The sequence below is a fragment of the Amblyomma maculatum genome, chromosome 3 (genome assembly GCF_055883805.1).
Source record: "Amblyomma maculatum isolate TAMU_Amacu chromosome 3, ASM5588380v1, whole genome shotgun sequence".
Classification (NCBI taxonomy): Eukaryota; Metazoa; Arthropoda; class Arachnida; order Ixodida; family Ixodidae; genus Amblyomma; species Amblyomma maculatum.
Window position 1 is genome coordinate 73110578 of NC_139346.1, and position 22485 is coordinate 73133062.

Sequence of the window (22485 nt, forward strand, 5' to 3'; positions counted from 1 at the left end):
CAATTTATACAGTTACTTGCTATATATGCTTGTATAGAAGGATAGATTGCACATATATAGCTTATAAATGACAAATTGTGATGTAATTAAATTTATTCTCATTGAATCAATGTGCATATTGCGTTAATGTATTACCTTTTTTTTTATGAAAGAGTTAAGGATCACTAAAAATAAGATCGAACAGCAGGAATAAAATTGGTGGCGATGCGTCTATATTAGATGCTGGTGGATGCTTAGGAAAGATAAACCTGTCATTTAGTATTGCGGAGCATTAAAAAGCATGTCTCTTTGCTGAATAAACTAGAAAATTTGTTTTTCACGCAGCTTCAGCTGGCTGCGACGTCACGCCAAGCATACCTACTTTTCATTCATATGAACTAGAAGTATCAAGCTGCAAGTGCTGATACTTTCCCCATTTTTCCCCATGTTTTCCATATGTCCTCTTCAAGGTGGCAAGGCTCTGTTTTCGACATGGACTGCACGTACGACTGTGAAGCCAACTCGTTGTGTACGTCTTTGTCGTTTTACTCGTATTAGATTGTTGATATGCTAATTCAAAAATCAACCTAGATTAGCCCCTTATTATCTTTTTTCTTCGGCGGCATATATACCTAAATAGACATTGTTATACAGCTAAGACACTAGTTTAGTTAGAAGAGAAGGAATAAGCTGTGTTTTATCTGCTGAAAGGACCTGATAAAATGCTCTGGTCGAATTCTCGGATTTTCTCCTGCTGTTTGTGATAATTTATTCTCACTGTCAGTAAAGCTGATTCGTTTGATTTGAGGGACATACTTTTATATTTTGAGAAAAGATACAACAATGAATCTTGTGAACGCATTTGCAGATATACCCATGGGGCTGTTCAGTGAGCCAATTCTTCACTCGGAAGTCTCTTCGTAAGTGTCTGTCACTATTTATAGGCGATGACAATCGATTTTTACTGAAGCGTTACATAATCGCATGACTGGACGCAGCAATGCAATATCTAAGTCACTTCAGGGACGTTTTGTCTTACTCGTAATATTTTGGGAGGCCATAATTACTGCACACATATAACTTAAATAAACAATCATCACAGCTCTTTCCGCTCTGAGCATTCCTCAGTTACTGCAACCCGGCTATCAGACGCATTTCAGCGCCCTATATACAGGACTATTTTGCGGATGTTTGCTAGGTATTTCTTCTTTCAGACACCTTATTTCATTTACCAAGATACATTGTTGGGCGAGTTGGTATTTATTCATTATTATTTATTATGTAAGAATGGGGGGTTTATTCAGCGGATCAACAGGACTTGATCAGCAGGACTGAGCAGATCAGCTTCGAACACAGCGGCAGCGAACACAGGCAGATCCAGCACGCGCAGCGATCACGATGCCACTGACTGGCATGTTCCTTGTGCACTTCTTCCTCTTCACAATTACCCGCGGGACGAAGAGGAGACATCCTGGCGACTTACGGTGTGAGCAAGACGGCAGGGTCGTAATAGGGTTTGAGGCGCTGGACGTGAACAATCTCGCGTCCGCGCCGGCGTAGATCATGGGACGGCGTAACAGGTTCCACCACATAATTAACCGGAGAGGTGCGCTCCAGAACACGGTATGGGCCATGATATTTAGCAAGAAATTTTGAAGACAGTCCAGGGGCATTGGAAGGTATCCATAGCCACACAAGAGCGCCAGACGAGAAGTGCGGTGTCGAGTGTTGGCTGTCATGGTTGGATTTATGGCGGTACTGGGTGTTGGCCGTGAATGCGCGGGCGATTTGTCGACAGTCTTCCGCATGCTGGGCTGCTTGAGACGCAGGTGTATACTCTGATATGTCTGGCTGATACGGGAGTATGGTGTCGATTGTTGCAGAGGGGTGACGGCCGTAGAGGAGAAAAAAAGGAGAGAAGCCAGTAGTAGACTGCGTTGCGGTATTGTATGCGTACGTGACATACGGAAGGACGAGGTCCCAGTTTGAGTGGTTGGAGGAGATGTACATAGAGAGCATGTCGCCAAGGGTACGATTAAAACGCTCAGTGAGGCCATTAGTCTGGGGATGATAGGCGGAGGTGGTTCTATGAATTATGTTGCACTTGGTGAGCAAGGCTTTTACAACATCACTCAAGAAAACGCGTCCTCTGTCGCTGAGCAGCTCTCGAGGTGCGCCATGGCGAAGAACAAATCGCTGCAAAATGAAGGAAGCTACTTCTGACGCTGTGGCAGATGGAAGTGCGGCGGTTTCTGCATACCTCGTCAGATGATCAACGGCTACGATAGCCCAGCGGTTGCCGGCCGCAGTGTAGGGAAGCGGCCCGTACAAATCAATGCCGACGCGGTCGAAAGGACGTGGTGGGCTGGGTAACGGCAGCAACTCTCCAGCAGAACGTTGAGGAGATGGCTTGCGACGTTGACAGGTGAGGCATGAGCGAACGTACTTGAGTACAAAGGTGTACATACCCCGCCAGTAGTAACGCAGCCGGAGACGAGTGTATGTCTTGAAGACGCCCGCGTGACCGGATTGTGGGTCAGCGTGGAAATAGTCACAAATTTGCGAACGTAGCTGCCGGGGAATAACTAGCAACCACTTGCGGCCATCTGCACAGTAGTTGCGGCGGTAGAGGAGGTTATCACGAATGGCGAAGTGGGAAGCATGGCGGCGGAGAGCACGCGATGGAGAAGCAGCTGTAGGATTGGAGATAAAATCGAGGATAGAGTTTATCCAAGGATCTTGCCGCTGCGCTGACGGCATGTCATTGATGTGAAGCGATGGCGGGGAGTCGTCGGAAGGGGAAAGGCTCGCGACCTCAGCTGTAAGGGGGCAGCGGGAAAGTGCATCGGCATCGTGATGTTTGCGGCCAGAGCGGTAAACAACGCGGACATCATATTCCTGAAGGCGAAGAGCCCATCTTGCCAGTCTGCCGGACGGGTCTTTCAGTGAGGAAAGCCAGCAAAGCGCATGGTGGTCCGTCACTACGTCAAAAGGGCGACCATAGAGGTAAGGGCGGAATTTAGTAAGAGCCCAAATAATCGCTAAGCATTCTTTTTCAGTGACAGAGTAATTGGATTCAGCCTTCGTGAGTGTACGGCTAGCATAGGCGACCACGTATTCAGCATAACCTGCTTTGCGCTGAGCGAGCACAGCGCCGAGACCAATACCACTGGCGTCTGTGTGGACCTCAGTAGGCGCTGTGGGGTCGAAATGACGTAGGACAGGCGGTGCCGTGAGGATATGTCGTAAAGCATTGAAGGCATCGTCGCACGCTGGTGACCACGACGAAAGGTCGGAACTGCCGGACAGAAGTTCTGTCAAGGGAGCAGCAATGGAAGCAAAATTCTTAATAAAGCGGCGAAAGTAAGAGCACAGCCCGAGGAAGCTACGTAGATCTTTGATGGAAGTCGGTTTGGGAAAGGCTGTTACGGCACGAAGTTTGGCAGGGTCTGGAGATACACCTTCTTTGGAAACAACGTGGCCGAGAATGTTGAGCTGGCGGGCGGCAAAACGACATTTTTTCAAATTCAGCTGCAGTCCGGCATCAGATAGGCAGGTCAAAACGTGCTTCAGACGGTAGAGGTGTGTGTCAAAGTCACGAGAAAAGACGACAATGTCATCGAGGTAGCAGAGGCATGTCTTCCACTTTAGGCCACGCAAAATGGTGTCCATCATCCGCTCAAATGTTGCCGGAGCATTACAAAGGCCAAACGGCATAACTGTGAATTCGTACAAGCCGTCGGGAGTTACAAAGGCAGTTTTGGGGCGATCAGCCGCTTCCAAGGGGACTTGCCAGTACCCGGAACGTAAATCTAGGGAAGAAAAGAGTTCGGCGCCTTGCAAACAATCGAGAGCGTCGTCGATGCGCGGGAGAGGATAGACGTCCTTTCGCGTTATCTTATTAAGGCGGCGATAATCGACACAGAAGCGGATAGAACCATCTTTCTTTTTTACAAGGACAACAGGTGAGGCCCAAGGGCTGCTTGAGGGCTGAATCACGCCATTCTGGATCATTAGGTCGACTTGCTCTTCTATAGCCTGGCGTTCGGTTGCAGACACACGATAGGGACGCTGTCGTAGTGGTGCGTGGGTGCCGGTGTCGATGCGATGAGTGACTGTAGAAGTTTGACCCAAAGAACTTTGATGAGAGTCGAAGGAGGAGCGAAAGTGATGTAGTAGGTTCAAAAGCTGAGTGCGCTGCTCTGGAGGAAGATCGGCATCGATGGAACGGAGAAACAAGTCTGTAGAGGGGGGAGCGGGCGCAATTGAAGGGGGGCTGAGCGCAGTCACGGCACAGTGCGGCGCGTCGTCAGGTTCCTCAGAGATCAGAAGAGATGCGATTGGCTGGATACTTCCGAGACATTCGCCATGGCGCAAAGCAGTAGGGGAGTTAAATGGGTTAGAGACCCATAACATGGAAAAGCCAGCGGAAATAGCGAGCACTGCGTAGGGCAATGGAAGGCACTTGCGGCGCAGGAAAGTATGGGCTGGTGTGAAGAGAACGGTGTCATCGCTAAGAGATGCACAAGCGACACGAACAAGCACTGAAGAGCAGGGAGGAAGGTCGATATCTTCGGCGACGAGGGCTTTAGCACCGGAATTTGACTGATCAGCGTCTGGTAAGGCATCGGGCATAGTCGAGAACCCCACTTCAGCTCGAGCACAATCGATAATAGCAGCATGACGCGACAGGAAATCCCAGCCTAAAATTACAGCGTGCGAGCAACTTGGCAGCACGACGAACTCAATCGTATAAAGGGAATTTTGAATAACTACTCGAGCGGTGCACGCTGCTAAAGGCTTGATATGCTGAGCGCTGGCCGTTCGCAACGAAAGTCCCGCAATTGGCGTCTTCACTTTCTTTAAAGTGCGACATAGTTTTGCGTCCATTACCGAAATCGCAGCACCAGTGTCAATTAGAGCCATGACAGCAACACCCTCGACGAAAACTTCAATTAGGTTTGTCGGCGACAGATGAGGACTTGGGAAGTTCGACTGGGTCGCAGTTCTCGCCTCAGGAACTGCGGCCTCTAGTTTTCCTCATGTGAAGCGTTCTGTCGACGTCGCATCGGAGAGATAGAGCGGCGTCGCGGCGACGGTGAACGGCGGTCGGACATGGCTGAGCGGTCTGGGGAGAACTGAGGGCCAGCTGGAGGCTCAGTAGGCGCGGAATACTGAGGCGTCGGAGACCAGTATGCAGAACCATGAGTAGGTGGTGCCGACACCGGGAGACGGTTGCGGCAGTAACGAGAAATGTGTCCAGCAAGCCCGCAAGTGTAACAGATTGGCCGGTTATCCGTCGTGCGCCAGGGATTACGTGGTCTTGGAGGCGGTCGCATAAACTGCGCAGGTTCTCGCGCAGGCGCAGGAGGCGGCTGAACGTAGGCTGGTGGCGGTGGAGCATATGCAGGTGGCTGTCGGGCCGCAACAGCCGCATAAGTTAACGGCGCTGTAACAGGCATGGGTTGAGGGGCTGGAGGAAGAGATTCAGCTACCTGTTCTTGAATAATGTGGCGCAAACTAGGAGCTAGGTTTGAGGAAGGTTCTTGATGGCAGGATATAAGGGAGAGCTGTCGAGCAACTTCTTCCCGAATGAAGCTCTTAATTTGTGGTAGGAGCGCAGAATGTTCACATGCATCTGTCAGGCCAGCAAGGGACTCGGAGTGCATGGTGTTCGCGCGAGTTATGGCCCTTTGTTTTCGCAGTTCATCATAACTTTGACACAGTGTGACCACTTGTGCGACGGTGCGGATATCTCGAGCCGACAGCATCTGAAAGGCATCGTCATCGATGCCTTGCAGAATGTGCTTGATCTTCTCGGCCTCTGACATGTGTGGGTTTATGCGCTTGCACAGGTCGACGACGTCCTCGATATAGCTCGTGAAATTTTCGCCAGCTTGCTGAGACCGCGTACGCAAGCGCTGTTCAGCGCGGAGTTTCCTCACAGCTGGTCGGCCGAAGACTTCAGAGAAGCTGGCTTTAAACGCAGACCATGATGGAATGTCCGCTTCATGGTTTCGAAACCATAGGTTTGCTACGCCGGTGAGATAGAAAATGACGTTGCTTAACTTTGTTTCCGCGTCCCATTTGTTGTAAACGCTCACTCGTTCATAGGATGTGAGCCAGTCCTCGACATCGTGGTCGTCAGTGCCGCTGAAGATGGCGGGGTCACGCTGGCGGAGGGAGCCGGGGCAGATGATGGCAGAGCCAACTTGTACGGCTTGGTGGTTGACGTCCTCAGGCATCGCAGGAGGTGGTAATGTACGGCTGCGGAGTTCCAGGGCGAGAGGATAGATCTTGACCGGCAGCTCCACCAAATGTAAGAATGGGGGGTTTATTCAGCGGATCAACAGGACTTGATCAGCAGGACTGAGCAGATCAGCTTCGAACACAGCGGCAGCGAACACAGGCAGATCCAGCACGCGCAGCGATCACGATGCCACTGACTGGCATGTTCCTTGTGCACTTCTTCCTCTTCACAATTAATTATTATTGATGCTTTGGAGTAAAGGGCTTAGGCATAGTTGTGAGTCAGCGCTTGTACTGTGGCTTTCTTTTATCTTGTCTTTTGTCTTCGTGTTCGCGCTGTTTAATTATAATGAACCTTATTTCATATATTTATAGAGAGAAATGGTACTGATGCTGAAAAAAACTCTGATTGCCATGTAAATATTCTTTCATATTTGGCAGTGAGAAGGATTACAGAGCATTGTCCATGGGCAGCAGAGATGCCTCTAACTTTGCAAACTAGAAGAGTTCAAGCATGTCCGGTGCGGTACGCGCTGTAATTTCGATGTTTTTTTTTTTTTTTTTTTTGTGTGTGTGTGTGTGTGTGTGTGTGTGTGTGTGTGTGTGTGTGTGTGTGTGTGTGTGTGTGTGTGTGTGTGTGTGTGTGTGTGTGTGTGTGTGTGTTGCAGTACGCATGAATTTGTGTCACCCTATACGTAATACGCATGCAAAATGCACAATTTGAGTGCTGTCGTCTTTCTGCAGCATATTCAGTGTAGCCAGACCGGGGGCGAGAATTGCCCACGCCATGCTGGCCGCAGTCGACAAGAGGGGTAAGCGTATCACTGTCAGAGCAATAGGAATACCTTTTGCTACAGACTTCATGACATTCTTATTGTGGGGGCCTTAAATCTAAATAGTCAGATTTGGCTCTTTTCTACTCCTTTTCGGTTGAGCTAATTAAATCGCTGCTCCTCCCTTCAGCGTTTCATTAAGGGAAGTAATAAACCTAACCAAAGCTGTGTCTTTGTATAGTTTGAAGCGGCATAGAAGACACGGATGTTAAGCCATTGCAGGCATCGCAGGATTGCACTGTTGTTTCATACTGACACGCATTGACAGTTATTCTCCCGTTGCTCTCCCCGCCTTTCATGGTGCAATTTCTGCAGTCGCAGGTGGGATATTAGTTTACACGAAGGTCCAGCAACATACACAAGACCTCTTATCCGTATTGCAACTGTGACATCACATCGGTCCTTATCAAAATATTAGTTCTACGAGGCTTTTTTTAGTTTGTGTGTGTAGCTCTTCTTATATCGTTTCTCTGAGCTCATAAAAACGTCTCCCACAGCACCTTTGCAATGTATTACCAAAGGGTGGTGCATGTTTATGCGGGTAAGTGATTATAAGGGAACACAGTTTTTTTAAGTTTCCTTACTTCTTAGCAAGAAACAGTTATTTTCTGTTATAAATACATATCCAGGACATTTTCATTTGATTTCATTTGATTTTATTACTTTAAAGACACCTCACGGGGTATTACATAAGGGGTGGGATGAGCAGAAAAGGTACAAGACAATGCAATATATGTGATCATATGCAAAAAATGTTGTTTAGATTGCTAGCAAACGATAAAGGGCAGGTGATGTCGACGATATGCTGGGGAAGGCCGTTCCAATCTTTAGCTGCTCGTGGGAAGAAGGAGGCTGAAAAAGTAACAGTTCGGGCACGTGGGCGAAACACTTGAAGCGTGTGGCTAGTGCGGTGGGAAATGTAAGATGCTGGCGTGATGTAGGGGGCACGCAGTGGCGTAGTCAGAAATTTTGTTCGGGGGGGGGGGGGGGGGGGGGGCTCACGTTGCAGCGCGTCGTCCTCCATATAGAATTTGTCGATAGATCAAATATGATTAATTCCAGCCGATAGCCAATAGCCATTGTGTATTAGGTGCTGCGAACGAATTCTTGAATGCCACCCAGTACGCACTGCCAAGACAAATGTAAAATATTAACTTTATTATAAAAGAACATATATGTATGTGACAAACATTGTGGCAGAAATAACTGACATCAATGCTTCCCTGATTCTGTCTGTTGAATAAGTACAGAAAATATTAAACGAAATCTAGAACTCAGTTCGAAACCAGCAAAGCAGTGCATACCGCTGATATGAAAACGTAAAGGCCAAGAAATGAACACTTTGACGGGAAATGCTTTATTGAATCTGTCATCCAAGACGCTTGTTTACATTTTTGTACTCCGCCGCCATCGGCGCCGCTTCGATGCCTTTTGGTCGCGGTGCTCACCGGCGTCCGCAAGATGCGTAGGGCGGCGTACAGCGGTGCAGGAAAAAAAACGAGGAGCAATAAAAAAACCAAAACGCTCCTGGGCCAATGTTCAGCTGAAGGCACGAGAAAAAAGAAAGCCCCAAAAGAGAGACACAGGGACTTTGAGGAAGCGGGGAGTCGAAGGCGAGGGAAATACCGCCTTTGAAACACTGAGCGGGAATGTAAACCTGTCTTGTTTCGTCGTCCACCCCCACCTCCGCGTCCGGCGCGAGTTGACGCGACGAGCCCGCTCGCTATCTAAACGCCCTTGAAACTTAGTGCTCGGAAATGGTTCCTGACTTTACGTGACTCCGTCTGCATTGGCGTTGCTACGAAATGTAGCCCCCAAGTTCGTAATGTTCGTGCCGAAATGTATTTTCGAACGAACCGGAAAAAGTTATTGTAGACAAAACCCAGAATGCTTTCGAGCGCCGGTGGTTGTTTTGGTCGGCGGTGCATGACATTTCGGGGGGGGGGGGGGGGGGGGGGGGGGCTGAAGCCCCATAAGCGCCCCCCCCCCACCCCCCTGGCTACGCGCCTGGGGGCACGGTTAAGTGATGAGTGAAAGAATGTGTGGTACAGTGATAGCGTGGCTATGCGACGACGAACGGAAAGAGGCGATAGTGCTGATTTAGCTTTTAGGGCTGAAACACTGACGTCGTACGAGTAAGAAGAATGAATGAACCTTGTAGCGCGGTTTTGAACGGCTTCTAGATCGTTTATGAGGTTAATATGATGCGGGTCCCATATGGCGGATGCATATTCAAGTTTAGGTCTAATGAGTGACTTGTAGGCGAGCAATTTCACGTGATGCGAGGTGAGGCGAAGGTGACGTTTAAGAAATCCCAGAGTTTTGTTGGCAGATGATATCATGTTAGCAACATGTGCATTCCATGTTAGGTCATTAGATAATGTGACGCCTAAGTACTTGAAAGATGATACAGATTCTATGGACTCGTTAGCGATTTTGTAATGGAAGGCATGACTCTTTTTGCGACGGGTAATGGAAAGAAGCTTGCATTCGCTAGGGTTCAGGGTCATAAGCCAATTATTGCACCACTGTTCAATTTGGTTAAGGTCCTGCTGGAGGGCTTCTTGATCAGTTGTGTTTGTTATTTGGCGGCAAATTACACAGTCGTCAGCGAAAATTCGAATTTGGCAGGATACATGCTGTGGGAGATCGTTAATGTATATTAAAAACAGTAGGGGCGCAAGAACGGAGCCTTGTGGGACGCCGGATGTTACAGGGAGAGGGTTGGAAGAGTGGTTGTTCACAATGACTGACTGAAAACGATTTGTTAAGAAGGCCTTGATCCAGTTTAGCAGATTAGGATGTAAGTTTAGAATATAAAGTTTTTGTATTAATCGCTGATGTAGAACTTTATCAAATGCTTTAGCGTAATCCAGAAAGATGGCGTCTACTTGAAGGTTAGCGTCCAGGTCAGCATGTAGGTCGTTGAGGAACACGACGGCATGATTCGCACCAGTATATTATGCGGCGAAAACAAGGTAATGACAGTGTGGTGGGCTGACTGCGCATATTTGTGTGTTATCGCTTCGGCGTGCGCTGGGAGCATAGTGCAATTATCATTCAACAACGTACTCGAAGTCAGAAACGAAAATATGCAAAATGAAGGTATTTGTTCCTTATATTTTGTTTTAAAATTGTAATAAAATAATAGCTGGGGTGATTACAAAATCCGCAGAGCCGGGATAAAACAGGTTGCGCATAGTTTTAAATAACAGACACACATAATTTGTATCAACCGTGAATGTAAATAAACTAAGAAAGATCGGCAGGAAAAATCTACTTCCTTGCCTAAAAGATGACTGTAAGACAGGAACTGAGCAGGCTGGATCAAGTGTCATAAAAACCACTGAAAATGGCCAAGTGCATAATTTTTACTTCTTAGAGTGTTTAGCTCGATTACCGGTGATATTGCTACACGTGCAGAAGTGACCATACTTAGGAGATGCATTTGCTTGAAAGGAAATAGGCCGCCAAGATTTTAAAACGTTTCTGCCGAACCGCAGTACGTCAGGTGCGGGAAAAATTACGAGCCTGTTTAATGCTTTGCGGCACGCGACTTTGCAAACTTTTTCACGGGTCGACAGGTGTTTTCTGAATGGTCAATGATCCGGGTGACATTTTAAATCCTCTGGTGGACAGAATATTTGGGCTATTTCGTATGTTGAAAGATGGATTATCTTTTAAAAACAAGACAGAAATTTAGGACCAGCTGTAGAGTTTTCTTATCTCAAACAGTCGAGTGCTTAAACAAAACACGCTGTAGATGGGTTTTCGTTGCAGTTACACCTACACGAATATTAATAATATAGAGGATTATTTCGTATTTATAGAAGTTTTGGGCGTGCGGGAGGTAGTGCATGATGTTTTTATTCATTCAAATTATTTTTACTAAAATGACTGTTCCGCGTATACGCACATTCTGAGCTATTTGTGATGTGCAACATACTTCTTCTTTGAAAGGGGTCAGTAAGTCTTAAAGGGATGTGAATTCATAAAATACGTGCACACCGTTAAGTTGCGGACATAATTGGATGTTATGCCCAAAACTTTCGTCGCTCTTTCAGTGGAAGTTCACATTTGAGTGCCGTTTTCCTGGCATTGAACAATGATTGCTCGGCATCAGTTTGCAGTGAGCATTAGAGAGCGTCTCCTCTTGTCCGTCATATGCCACTACTTGATGAAGAAATACATTGGCAGCTACAATCCCTTTTGGTACTGAAATGCGTTTGCGTCTGGTCTTTCCATTTCTTTTACGGATACCAATGCTGGCTCCATAACCGCGTAGATCATTCCTTATTCGGTTGCGGTATGTTAGCTTGGATAAGATTTGCGCGATGAAAGCGTCAAGAAGCTTGCGCAAACGCCAGTAGAAGCAGATAAATTTCAGATGCGATGAGATCTTCCTCTGACGACGCGCGGAAACAACGCAGGCTTCCTGTACACAATTTCGAGCACTTACCGCAAGTGGTGGACGGAGGAAACTCACTACCGGTACGCCCAAGTCCTATCCTGCTTCATGGAACAGTACAAAGGGATCGTCGACCGCAAACTTCATCTACGGGTAAGCCTATGGCAGATCCCACTTAACTAGTCAGTATATATTGAGTATCAATTGCATGCATTTCCAATGGTCTTTATTTGCAGCTTACTTCCTCTGGCACTTCCGACATGAATGTCGCCGACAACGCAGCTCCAGAGGTCCTTTTTGAGGCAAGTCTTCACTGATCTCTATAATTAATGAAATGTCTCTATGAATTTTCTATTATTGTTTAGAGTATAAAACGCAACAAAGTAGAGGCCTTATTGGTAGCAAATTTCTTCGGGGAATTTTTGGAGTGTACTTTTTTTGGAGCGGTACTTTGTTACAGTGATCTCAGAATTTTTATGGCGGACAAATGACAAACTCATCCTGCCAGATTCTGTAGTACAAAGTAATTACGTCAGGTGCGCAAACTACACTGATGCATTTGCCAGTCGTGTCATTCGTACCCGATCTATAGCCACTGCTGCCGCATTACTTGTGTCGTAATAAACGAAGATAGAAGAGACGCGCAAACGCCGTAGTTCATTTCTGCACAAGGTTATCGGCTGCGCTTCTGCTATTGCATGATATGCGTGCAAGATTGTAACAGAAAATGACATATACGACTTTATGCCCGGCAGAGCGAAGCATGCTTTCATAATTCGATGTTCATAGACAGCCAATGTATACGTACATTGCCAGTATGCGGCGCTGCTAAAGGTCAACCTCTTGTGGCGTAAAACATGCCCCACTTTTTTTTTTATACATTCCAGTAACAGGGTTCACGCTGAATTCTATGTTCTGTACATCGATAAGTGTCCTAATGCTTGTGTCCGACTCTTTAGAATATGATCACCTGTATTAGCAGTCCTTGAATTAAAACTATCATAACATCGCGAAATCACAAAGAAAGGGCTCATTAGTACAATCCTAAAGTCAATTCCTATAGCACTGGCTCCGGGTTCCATGACATGTTTTAAAAGTACATGCTTCAGTTGAAAGGTACGTAGGTTTTAACCATTGTAATTACTTTTGTTGTCCTTGTTTGCTCTCTCGGTTGCAGGCTTTCCGGCAGACTGTCGACGATATGGGCATAGACGGCACACGCTTCTCCCTGGCCAACATCGATCACTACACCGTAGACCAGCTTTTCTTCATTTCATACGCTATGGTACGGTGCATAGTCCTTCATGCAGAGACGGCCTTAGAGACGTCATTGAAAAAGGTGTACAATGTCGAATTATCAGCGCCTTTCGGCTAGAGCCGCTTTAAGTAGCAAGTAAATAATAATGAGGTTTCTTAACCCTTGCTTTACTTGTCTAATCCGCAAGTCTTTCCGGCATATTTGCGACATGTTTTTTTTTTCTTTGTCAAACACGCAGGGTTTCTGCGAAGAGCAGAAGGAAGAGTTCCTCAGAAAGGAAATACTGCATGGTACGACAAGCCCCGCCAAGTACAGGTGAGCAGGACTATACTGGAACAACGTTTAATTGTAAACAGAGCAGGTCACGTACTATACGCGCAGCGTTAACGAGGCTCAGCTCCTGATAAAAAGCGTAATTAAGGTAATTATAATAATTAACTTTTCAAAATTTGCTCGTTTTTTGTCGTTAACTAATTACTAATGATTGCTTAACTAATATCTCTGACTAATTCACTAGTATGGTTAATAATTGTTCGTACGACCACTAACATATAAATGAATAACTATCCGTACTGAAACCATCCTAATCCTTCTGAGGATGACTACGCCAGGGTGGCGCAGTGGTTAGGGCGATCGACTACTGTGCCTAAGTATGCGGGATGGAATTCCGGCATCGGTGGCCGCTTTTCAGTGGAGGCGAAAAGCAAGGCACCCGTGTGCTGTGCGATGACAGTGCATGTTAAAGAACCCCAGGTGGTCAAAATTTCCTCGGCGTCTCTCATAGGTTGAGTCGCTTTAGGTCGTGAAACCACACAAAATATTCTGAAGATGGTTGACAGCAGGCGCAGATGCACGCATGGACACGCCAGCTACTCATGAGCCATAAAAGACTTTCGCTTTAAAAAATAAAGCGGATACTTCCGTGCGTTTGACAGAAACCTGATATTCACATTTAGGTAATTGATTGCACTGGTGAAGCACCGCAGGCGGCGCATATATTAAGTTTAATCGCTTCTCTCCTTGCTCTGCGTAGGCATTCTTAATAGTTATCTTCATAAATTGGGATTAAATAATTGCAGTAGAAGTAAATTTTTTATAATGAAACTGGGACCGACGTCTCACGTTACAAAGAGCCATATCCAAGTTTTACAACTGCCCACTGATCAAATCATTTCTACCCTTTTTCAGTATTTTATTGCTTAGAATTACTCTTACGTATGCGTAAAGTATATCAAGTGCCGCCTTGAGTAGGACTAGGGCTTCCGCGGATAAAGAACTTCATCATTTTTCCCATATCCTGTTTCGAACACTTGCCTCATTTGAAAACAAAACGCTTTCAAATGTTGGCGCGTAACGAATACAGAGAGCCCTGCATTCTGAGATAAATTCAGATTTGAATCCGCAATCCGAACAAACTACTTATTATTCTCCTGAACTCTAGTAATTGAACCGACCTTTGTTCTCCTGGCCACAAAGCTGAAGATAGGCGAAATATTTGATGCGTATGTTATGGTTCTTATTTGTGAGGTTTAAAGTTTGAAATCCCGAATACAGAGGCCTAGACACGGGTAATGACTTGACGTCATATTTACAGCATCGAACGAGTGAAAAAAAACGATGAATCAGTGAATGAATGAGAGAGTGAACGATTGAAAGCAGAAATGCTGCGACGCAGATGATGATAATGAACCCGGTGAAATGAATATGATGACTAACAAAAGTAGATATTTCGACGTAAAAATTTGGATTGCGGCCTGTCAATTTCTCTAGTTTACAAATGATTTTGTCAGAAAGAAATGTAACATTTGTGGTCCCGTCCAAGAAAAGCTTAGACAGGAAGCTGCCCTCTGTTGCGTAATACTACCCGCCAAAGCTCTAGCGTTAAATACATTAGCTGCGAAATGATGCGCATTATGAAATATATTGTGCGATTAGAATATGCATGTTGGGTTCAAAGGTACGCGCACATGTGGCACGGCGAATCTAAAGGACACGCAATAAAAAGAGAAAAAAAAAGAATTAGAAAATGACCATTACTAGTCAGCACAGCATTATGACTCTCCACACGTGCCGCACACGGCACCGCTACTCGTTTCTTCCTTGCAATTGATACTTTCAACCGAAAGCGTCTACTATATCCTTGGCTAGCGCTTGTGTCAAACTAGCAGACATCACTTATCTGGCGGGCCGCTCTTTTTGGTATTGCTTCCGGTGAGAAGTACCTAATATCGCGCTCAGTATGAGCTACACAGCGTGAGCGTGTGGCCGAACGCTCGGCATGGTTGTACAGTGGCACTGATTGTGCCTTGTTTCGAGCTATCTGGAGAGGGTGTAGCTGTTCCAACCAGCTCACATCACCTCCATTTACTGGCTTTAACCTTCACCCTCAATTAGTCTTGTTTTGATATCAGTTTCGAGAATGATAACTGTAGCCGTCGGTCGACCTCCAAACTTTATTCGCGCGGTCCCGTCTCGGTCCGCACCCTTCAGTCCGCACCCTAGGTGTTATGTGGTATGCCCCTTTGCGCTTTATCACGTTACTGAACAGGGAAGGCTGGTTGGGAGTGGTGCAGACTTACATGCGTCAACGCGGTTGCTTGTACATGCTAACATTGTTGAGAATGCTAAATGAATCACGTCGTGGCTGCTTCTGATTTTGCACAGTCAGTGCTGAAATCATGCCTAAACGCACAGCCCTACTTGGGTGAAGAAAGCGCTGTCTTTGATAACTTTCACAAGGCATGTCTCATCGAAAGCAAACGCGCTGCAATATGTTGTAGTTTATGCTTCAGCGAAAACAAAATGAGTAAGAAGCAAATGAGGTATCCTTCAGATAAAGGGGAACGAGGGGTTCCAGCGTGCTTGCTGGAACAGCTGCACCCTCTCCAGGTAACTCTCAAACACGGCACAATAAGCGCAACTATACTGCCTTGAGGAGCGCTCTGCCACGTGCTCGCGGGTATAGCTCATACAGAGCGCGATAGCACATATGTTGTTCTGTCTAATGCATCGCCTGCCACCAAGTGCAGGTGTGTATTGGAGATTTGTACGCACGAGGAAATGAGACGTGGGACTCGTAATAACGATAACAAAATGAGGGATCGTCAGAAAATCTACGGCGGCCATGTTGTGTGGTCTGTTGTAATGGCACAAGGGTCAAGGAAAATGTAGCGACCCTTCTTCAGTTCGAGAAGTATTATGTGCCAAGGAAGTAAAGTACATTAAGGAACTCCGATTTAAGAACCGGGCGGGCGTTTTCGCAGCGCGCAAAGGGGGCTGTGATAATAGCAAAGCGAGTGCACATGGCTTGAGAGGCTATTCTTACCCTTAGGGAGAAATGAGCATTCGACGCGTTTATTTTTCGTAATAATCCTTGCTTTATATTTCTTTAGCATCCACGTCCCAACAAACGGCGTGTTTTTAACCACAATTATTTAAGCCAATCGTGCATTTTATGATGTCATTGTAAATAGTGCTCCACAAAGATTCCTACATTCGCGTCACTACTCTGGCTTGGTGATCAGGGCGCTCAACTGCTTATCCACGGCACGAGGAAGCTAAGTAGGTCCATACCGCGGTAGCCAAGGTTTTATGGATGAGAAAAGGAAAGCAGTCGCATGCTGTTTGATTCCAGGGCACGTTAAATAATCTCTCGTCGCCGGAATTTTCGTAGCCCTCCACTAGGCACCCTAATGGTCGTTGTAGTCTTGGGACGTTGCAAGCGTTAGAAAAGAAGCGGCGGTTTAGTTCTGTTAACCACTAATATAGAAGCATACTTTGCGAAAAATGCAGCACTCGTTTGGCTAAATACTGCTTCGTTTAGCTTAGTATTTTTCCCGCTCTGTTATGTTTATCGATATATTCAAAAGTTGCTGAGGAGGTTTATTACGACGAAGGGGGCCTAGTCATGGTCTTTAGTACAATGTTGTCACCAGAAATGAAGGCGATTAAAATGGCGACATCCAAAGCGCAGCAGGAAATACTGGCATCTTGGCAAAAGAAGAAAACTGATCCTGCGATGGCACAATTGTATAGCGCAGTGGCTAGCGAAGGTGAAGGGTTTGCTTCGGCCGGTGTTCGAAGCCCTGTGCAGCAGCAAGTTTTTTACAAGCGCTTACTGGAAGCAATCTTCAGAATTATTCCACAAATCTAAGAATGCGTATTGTAAGGTTTCTGTAATAGAAGAGATTCTATTGAATCTTTCTTTCGTGACTGCCGCATTGTGTAATGAGGTTTTTTAGGAATGGCGCTAAATTTTCTGTCTCAAAGACCCTAACATTTGTTTTATTTCAGTGCATATCAGAAGCTAATGTCGCGATATAGCCTCCTTACCTTTCTGCGTTCATTGATGGCGATGCTGGTGACGAAACTATTGCAGGGTGAATCTTCCCTTCAGCAACATGGCGTCATTTGCCGAAGCATTTAGGTGCCCAGGAGGGAGCCCCATGAACAGGACCCTACGCTGCACATTCTGGTGACATGCCGACCCGAATATATGCTACTGGTCCCCGGGTAGTCCATCCAGGCTCCCACTTCTCCTTACTGGCGGTATTGTCCGCTAAACTCGCGACGGATGTTTGAATAAAAGTTTATTCTTGCATCACCTCTAATATTCCTTTTCTACGACAAGGCGCATGCACGCCGCATTTGCACAACATTGCTTAGTGAACTTTGTTAAGCAGCATACATGGGGACAGTTTTGCTTAGTATCAAAATAACACAACGCAGCGCAACACTGAGTCTACTCTATGATCATTATTTTAACAATAACATCCTAATAGTCAACGTACTTTACATGAATACCGTGTGTTTGTATGCTTTAGGCGACATCTGGAGCAAAAATGGTTATTTCTGGTACACCTAAAAGAAATTCTTGAAGCCTAGCGTCATTCGTGTTCTGCATTTATGTCAACAGGGTTCTTTTTTGTATTGTAATGAAGCGGTTTAGATGGTTCGCACACCAATGTATTTAACGTAGCAGCTAGGACGGCCAGCGTTCACAGCGACAGCTCGAGCTTCGTCCTCTTTGTCGTCTTCACTTCTTTATCGTCTTCGGCGCACGACGTCTCTGATTTTCTCTTTTTTCTCCTTTACACGGGTCATGCATCTCTCTTACAATACTCTCCCTTTGAAAGGACGCCATCTTGGCTGATTAAGCGGAGGTCACGATGGCAGGGTCATGGTACGGTTTGAAGCGGTCAAGGTGGACAATTTCACGTCGTCTTCGGCGAAGATGTGTTGACGGCGTGAGGTGTTCTATAAGGTAATTAACCGGAGAAGTTCCTAAAGCACACGATAGGGTCCCTGGTATCGACTAAGATACTTAGGCGACTGGCCTGAAGTAGAAGAGGGCACCCATAGCCATACCAACGAGTCTGGACGATAAGCAGGCGGCAGACATGAGGATCCGGCGCGGTTGTTTTTCTAAGTGTGCGCATCTTTCTTACAGTATCCTTAAATCGTGAACAATCTTGATATCGCCTCAGAAATAAATTTACTTTGCAGATTTTAAAATAATTAAAGGTTAGAATCCTGGGGTATTGCCAGATCATGTTAGGCTATTTATTTGCACTAAACATTTGCTTCCTATGGAAAACAAACGTTTCTTTTCCAGTACCTCTACTCTCTAGGAGCGGTAAGCCTAAAGTATTACTCACACAAAAGTACTTCCAGCCCTATTTGTTTTGCTTAGAAGCTGCATGTCATGGAAGGAACGCACCTACGCAGCAGGAAAATCGATGACCCAAGCAATTATCCACAATGTGTAAAGCCATTACGTCAATGGCAAAGCTAGAAGTTCTGCTCCAAAACACATGGTTGCGCTATCACTACTTGCGCCGCATGTTTAAAGACGCAATTATGGTACGATATTTTCCCTTAATTTTGAACACACCACGCTGAAGTTGCAATTTACAAATCTGCATTTCTGTCTTTCAAACAAAAACTGGAAAACAATGCCCAGCAAGCATATCTCAAGACCTGTCTCTCTAATACGCTGCTTTAACTCACCACCAAAAGTATTACCTATACTGGTGTTTCAAGGCCACCTAAACTGCAGTTCGAAAGAAAAAGGCAAAGACTCAAGAGAGGAAAACTATTTTACACTCATGTGTTTCCACAGTGCATATTCGTCTGTCGGACTCTTTCACTTACCTATCCTTTAATCGGGTTGTCATCAGTACTCGTGCAATGCTAAGTGACGAATGGGGCGGCAGAAAAGGACGACGATGAGAGAGTGAGAGAGAGAGAGTAAACTTTATATACTGCAAAAATATAATGTAGAGCTCCTGTGGTTGGGTCCTCATTCCAGGATTTCCGCAGCATTCGTTGCCCAGCTGGCACGTTCAACCAGCCAAAGCTGCAGTCTCTCGATTCCGAACTGGACAGCGCAGCCTCCCACTGCTCTGGCGTGGCGTTGTCGATTATAGACACAGTAAAGTTTCATTGTTGGTTCTTTTGCCCTTGTGCATCAGGGGTGCGCCGTCAGAGACAGTATACGCGTTGCAGCGGAGGTTCGTTGCGGCAGAGGCGCCCCGCGGAGACTGTATGTAGCGGAGACTTGAGTACAGAAGTTTACGAGAAGAATAACTGAATATCTATATACACGGTACACATTTACAATATGCACAATAGAGATACAAGGTGGAACTGGCTAACAGGGAAATGTTTCCGCCTGGGCGTAGTCGAAGATGCAGAGTATCTAAACATAGCCCAGAACGCCGGACCGGGCCCGCGGGCTCGGTTTTACACCTTCTGAGGTCTAGCCCTAATTTACACAATATCTAATCCCGAAAACCGTCAACCTGATTGGTTCGTTGCAATTTACAACTCCCACTACAACCTTAACAGGGCTAAACCCTCCCCACAAACCAAGCACACTCTGAAAATTGCGAAATTGCTTACAGAAGAATGTCAACAGGAGAGAAAGCCAAGGTGATTTGGCTGCCGAATAACGCGTCTCGCTGTGCATTCGGCAGCTTTTTTGCACCTTGTCTCACTGGTAGGAAAAAAGAAAAATCAAAACTACTATGATCACGACCTTCCTACATTCCACTGTACACCTTGCCATTGCAACGTTATAGTCAATGAGTACCGTTGCTACGCCCCGCCGACAGGCGCCGTCTCTCACTCCTCGCCTTCCGTGACTTGCCAAATTCGCGACCCCGACTTAGCACCGCAAAAAAAAGAAAACGAAAAGAGCGGTCAGTGGTCCTGCCACCACTCGTCTGTCGCCACAAGCCTACCGCTTTTGTTAGGTGCTCGCCACCGCATTCCATAGGGTGCTTGCGTGCAATGGCGTCTCACTTGCGACCGCGGCGTCAAGGCAGCGCGTGCAAGCTGGTGTTCACAATTTCGTCTATATCTTCCACTTCGGGAACTCACTGACTGTCATTCGGCTAGTAACGCTCATCATCCTAATTGGCTATGTGTGTTTCGCCTAGCGCCTCGCTGCGCCCTCCTGTTTGCCAACCACCAGCGTCCATTCATGCTACAAGACGTCCAGAAGCGCCGCGCTCATAACCACATGGCTTCCCTGACTCCCAGCGCTAATCTGTTGGGCCTATTTTCTAGCACGCCCATGTAATGTGTCGGTTTCTGTCCACACAAGGGACATGTGTCCCTGTATACGGTCGGATGTATCTTCCTGTATAAAGAGAGGCATAATTGCATAATTTTTCTGTAGCTGCCACCAAGACACCTAATGCTCCATATTTAACTTCTTGTAGGGCGGAGAACCGTGTTCTGGTCCCCCGGAAGTGTTCCAAAATGTCTGCGTAGGTACAGTTCACTGGCTCGGTCTCTTCGGCCTCTGACCTCTCTCGGTTTGCATAACCTTGAGCTGTGAGATCGGCCTGGATGTCCCGGCGCGATAAGAAAGAACACGCCACTCGTGTACTGGTTTTCAACATCATTCAACGGTGGATTGCCGCCGAAGTTCTGCAAGAGAGCGCGCCTCTCTCGAGAAATTGGCAAAGAAGCACGTTGATTCTAGCTGTTACATAAAAGTCATTATATAGCACTTGAGCATTCGCGTGATATCAAGCACTGAACTGCGAACCAGACCACATGATAAACCAGAGGGAAATAAATGTAGGCATGATAGAAATGAAAACTAAATACGGAATACCCAACGTATAGAATGCTTGCGCGCTGAAAATGACTAACATATCACACGATACATCCACGTTTCTTTTTGTTACAAATTTTTGGTGCATGCAACCTAGTGCTATTTCACTGGTTTGACAGCTATGCAGTGAAGTGCAAAATTGCTGTCTTTTTGCGTTTCCCTTTCTCCTCGCCTTTATCTACCTTACTTAGCACACATAACCAGCTCGCTTAATCCGTTTAAGCTCATTGAAGTGCAAGTTTTGCTATGTGGCGACGTCTACAGAAGGATTCGGTGGTGTGGCTTGACTGAGGAAAATGAACAAGTTTAGTACGTAGCCAAGATCATCTAATTACTTTCTACCAAAATCGTATTGACTCGCAATGTACCAGAATGGGCAGAAAAACAAATGCCGCGGAGAGGTGGCATCATAATTAGGCGATAAATACTGTGAAATGTGTGGTCACGATAAATGAGGCTGTGGGTATGAATTGGGACGAGGAGGAGGGAAAGAGACGTTTATTTTGTTTAGGTTGGAAAACTTCCGACCGCGTATTACTATGGAATGGGAGCAGCTGCAGATAAAGGAGCGGTCTGACGAGAACTTGTTGGCGAGTTGGTTACCGTAGATTCACAATGCATGAAGCTTTGTCCTGTGGTCTTCAATGTGTTTGTCCCGTGTTTTCCGCACCTTTAAATATTGAGAGCGGTCTTACAATTATTTAATAAGGAGTACGATACTCTTTCGCCAACATAACTAACTGCGAAGGCTGAAATAAGGGATGCGATGTGGCGACAATCTTTAACCTTGCCATACTTTGGGCGTTTAGAGATGATTCTGTACTTTATATTGTGCTGTGCTAACCGTGGTCGCTCCTGCTCATTCGTCCAAAGCACTCGTCCGCCAAGACCACCGTCTTTTCCATTCATGACGGCCTGCTCTATCGCGCACTTATCTTTTCGACGGACGGAAATGGCTTTTAGTATTCCCCTGTCATCTCGGCGCCGACATTTGGGGAGCTTTTCATGGTAATCCACAGTGTACCCATGGTGAAGAGCTGAAAATCTACGCACGCCTGCGTCTGCGCTTTTCTATCGTAGGATATACAGCTTTGTACGCCATTTTGTGCGTTCTTGACTGTCTTGCCAAAGCTAAAAAACTCCTCACAAGTCCCGTGCTTTGTTGCAGCCGTTACCCTGTCCAGCCCGTCTGTTTGACCGCGCTGGAACAGATCTCTATGACCCTGTTCGTACTGCTTCCACTGGTAACCACTGCATATTCGTGCCAGTACATCATATCACCCGGTACATTGAGACCACCGTTACCATCCGTTTCCGCACGAGAGGTCACTGTACTTTCTTCTCAAGAATCTGGTTCTTCGACATGGAGCCCACAGCGAACTATTCAGCGACCACAGACGCGTTTTCCTAGCTGACGCTCTTGAGACCATCCCGAAGGAATGCCGTATCATCCACTGCACCACTATCTCTTACCAATCACAAACGAATGGCTTGACAGAACGTTTTAACCATGCTCTAAGTGGCATGTTGCCAATGTACGTGAACGCTGACCCTTCCAATTGGAACCAGGTTCTTTTCATCGTTACATACGCATATAAATCTGCGAGGCAAACCACCACTGGAATATCTC

At 46.3% G+C, this 22485-nt stretch overlaps 1 protein-coding gene across 1 annotated transcript in view; it reads left to right on the forward strand.

Moving 5' to 3' along the window:
• Window positions 1-17292, forward strand: part of LOC146194974 (neprilysin-1-like) — a 61356-nt gene extending 44064 nt beyond the window's left edge. The window contains exons 10-17 of the mRNA XM_084596168.1: window positions 450-508; window positions 848-899; window positions 6973-7040; window positions 11492-11622; window positions 11706-11771; window positions 12647-12754; window positions 12966-13042; window positions 17106-17292. Of these exons, the coding sequence (XP_084452294.1) occupies window positions 450-508; window positions 848-899; window positions 6973-7040; window positions 11492-11622; window positions 11706-11771; window positions 12647-12754; window positions 12966-13042; window positions 17106-17205 (661 nt within the window). The 3' untranslated portion in view covers window positions 17206-17292. The remainder of the gene's footprint in view (window positions 1-449; window positions 509-847; window positions 900-6972; window positions 7041-11491; window positions 11623-11705; window positions 11772-12646; window positions 12755-12965; window positions 13043-17105) is intronic.
• Window positions 17293-22485: the final 5193 nt, after the last annotated feature.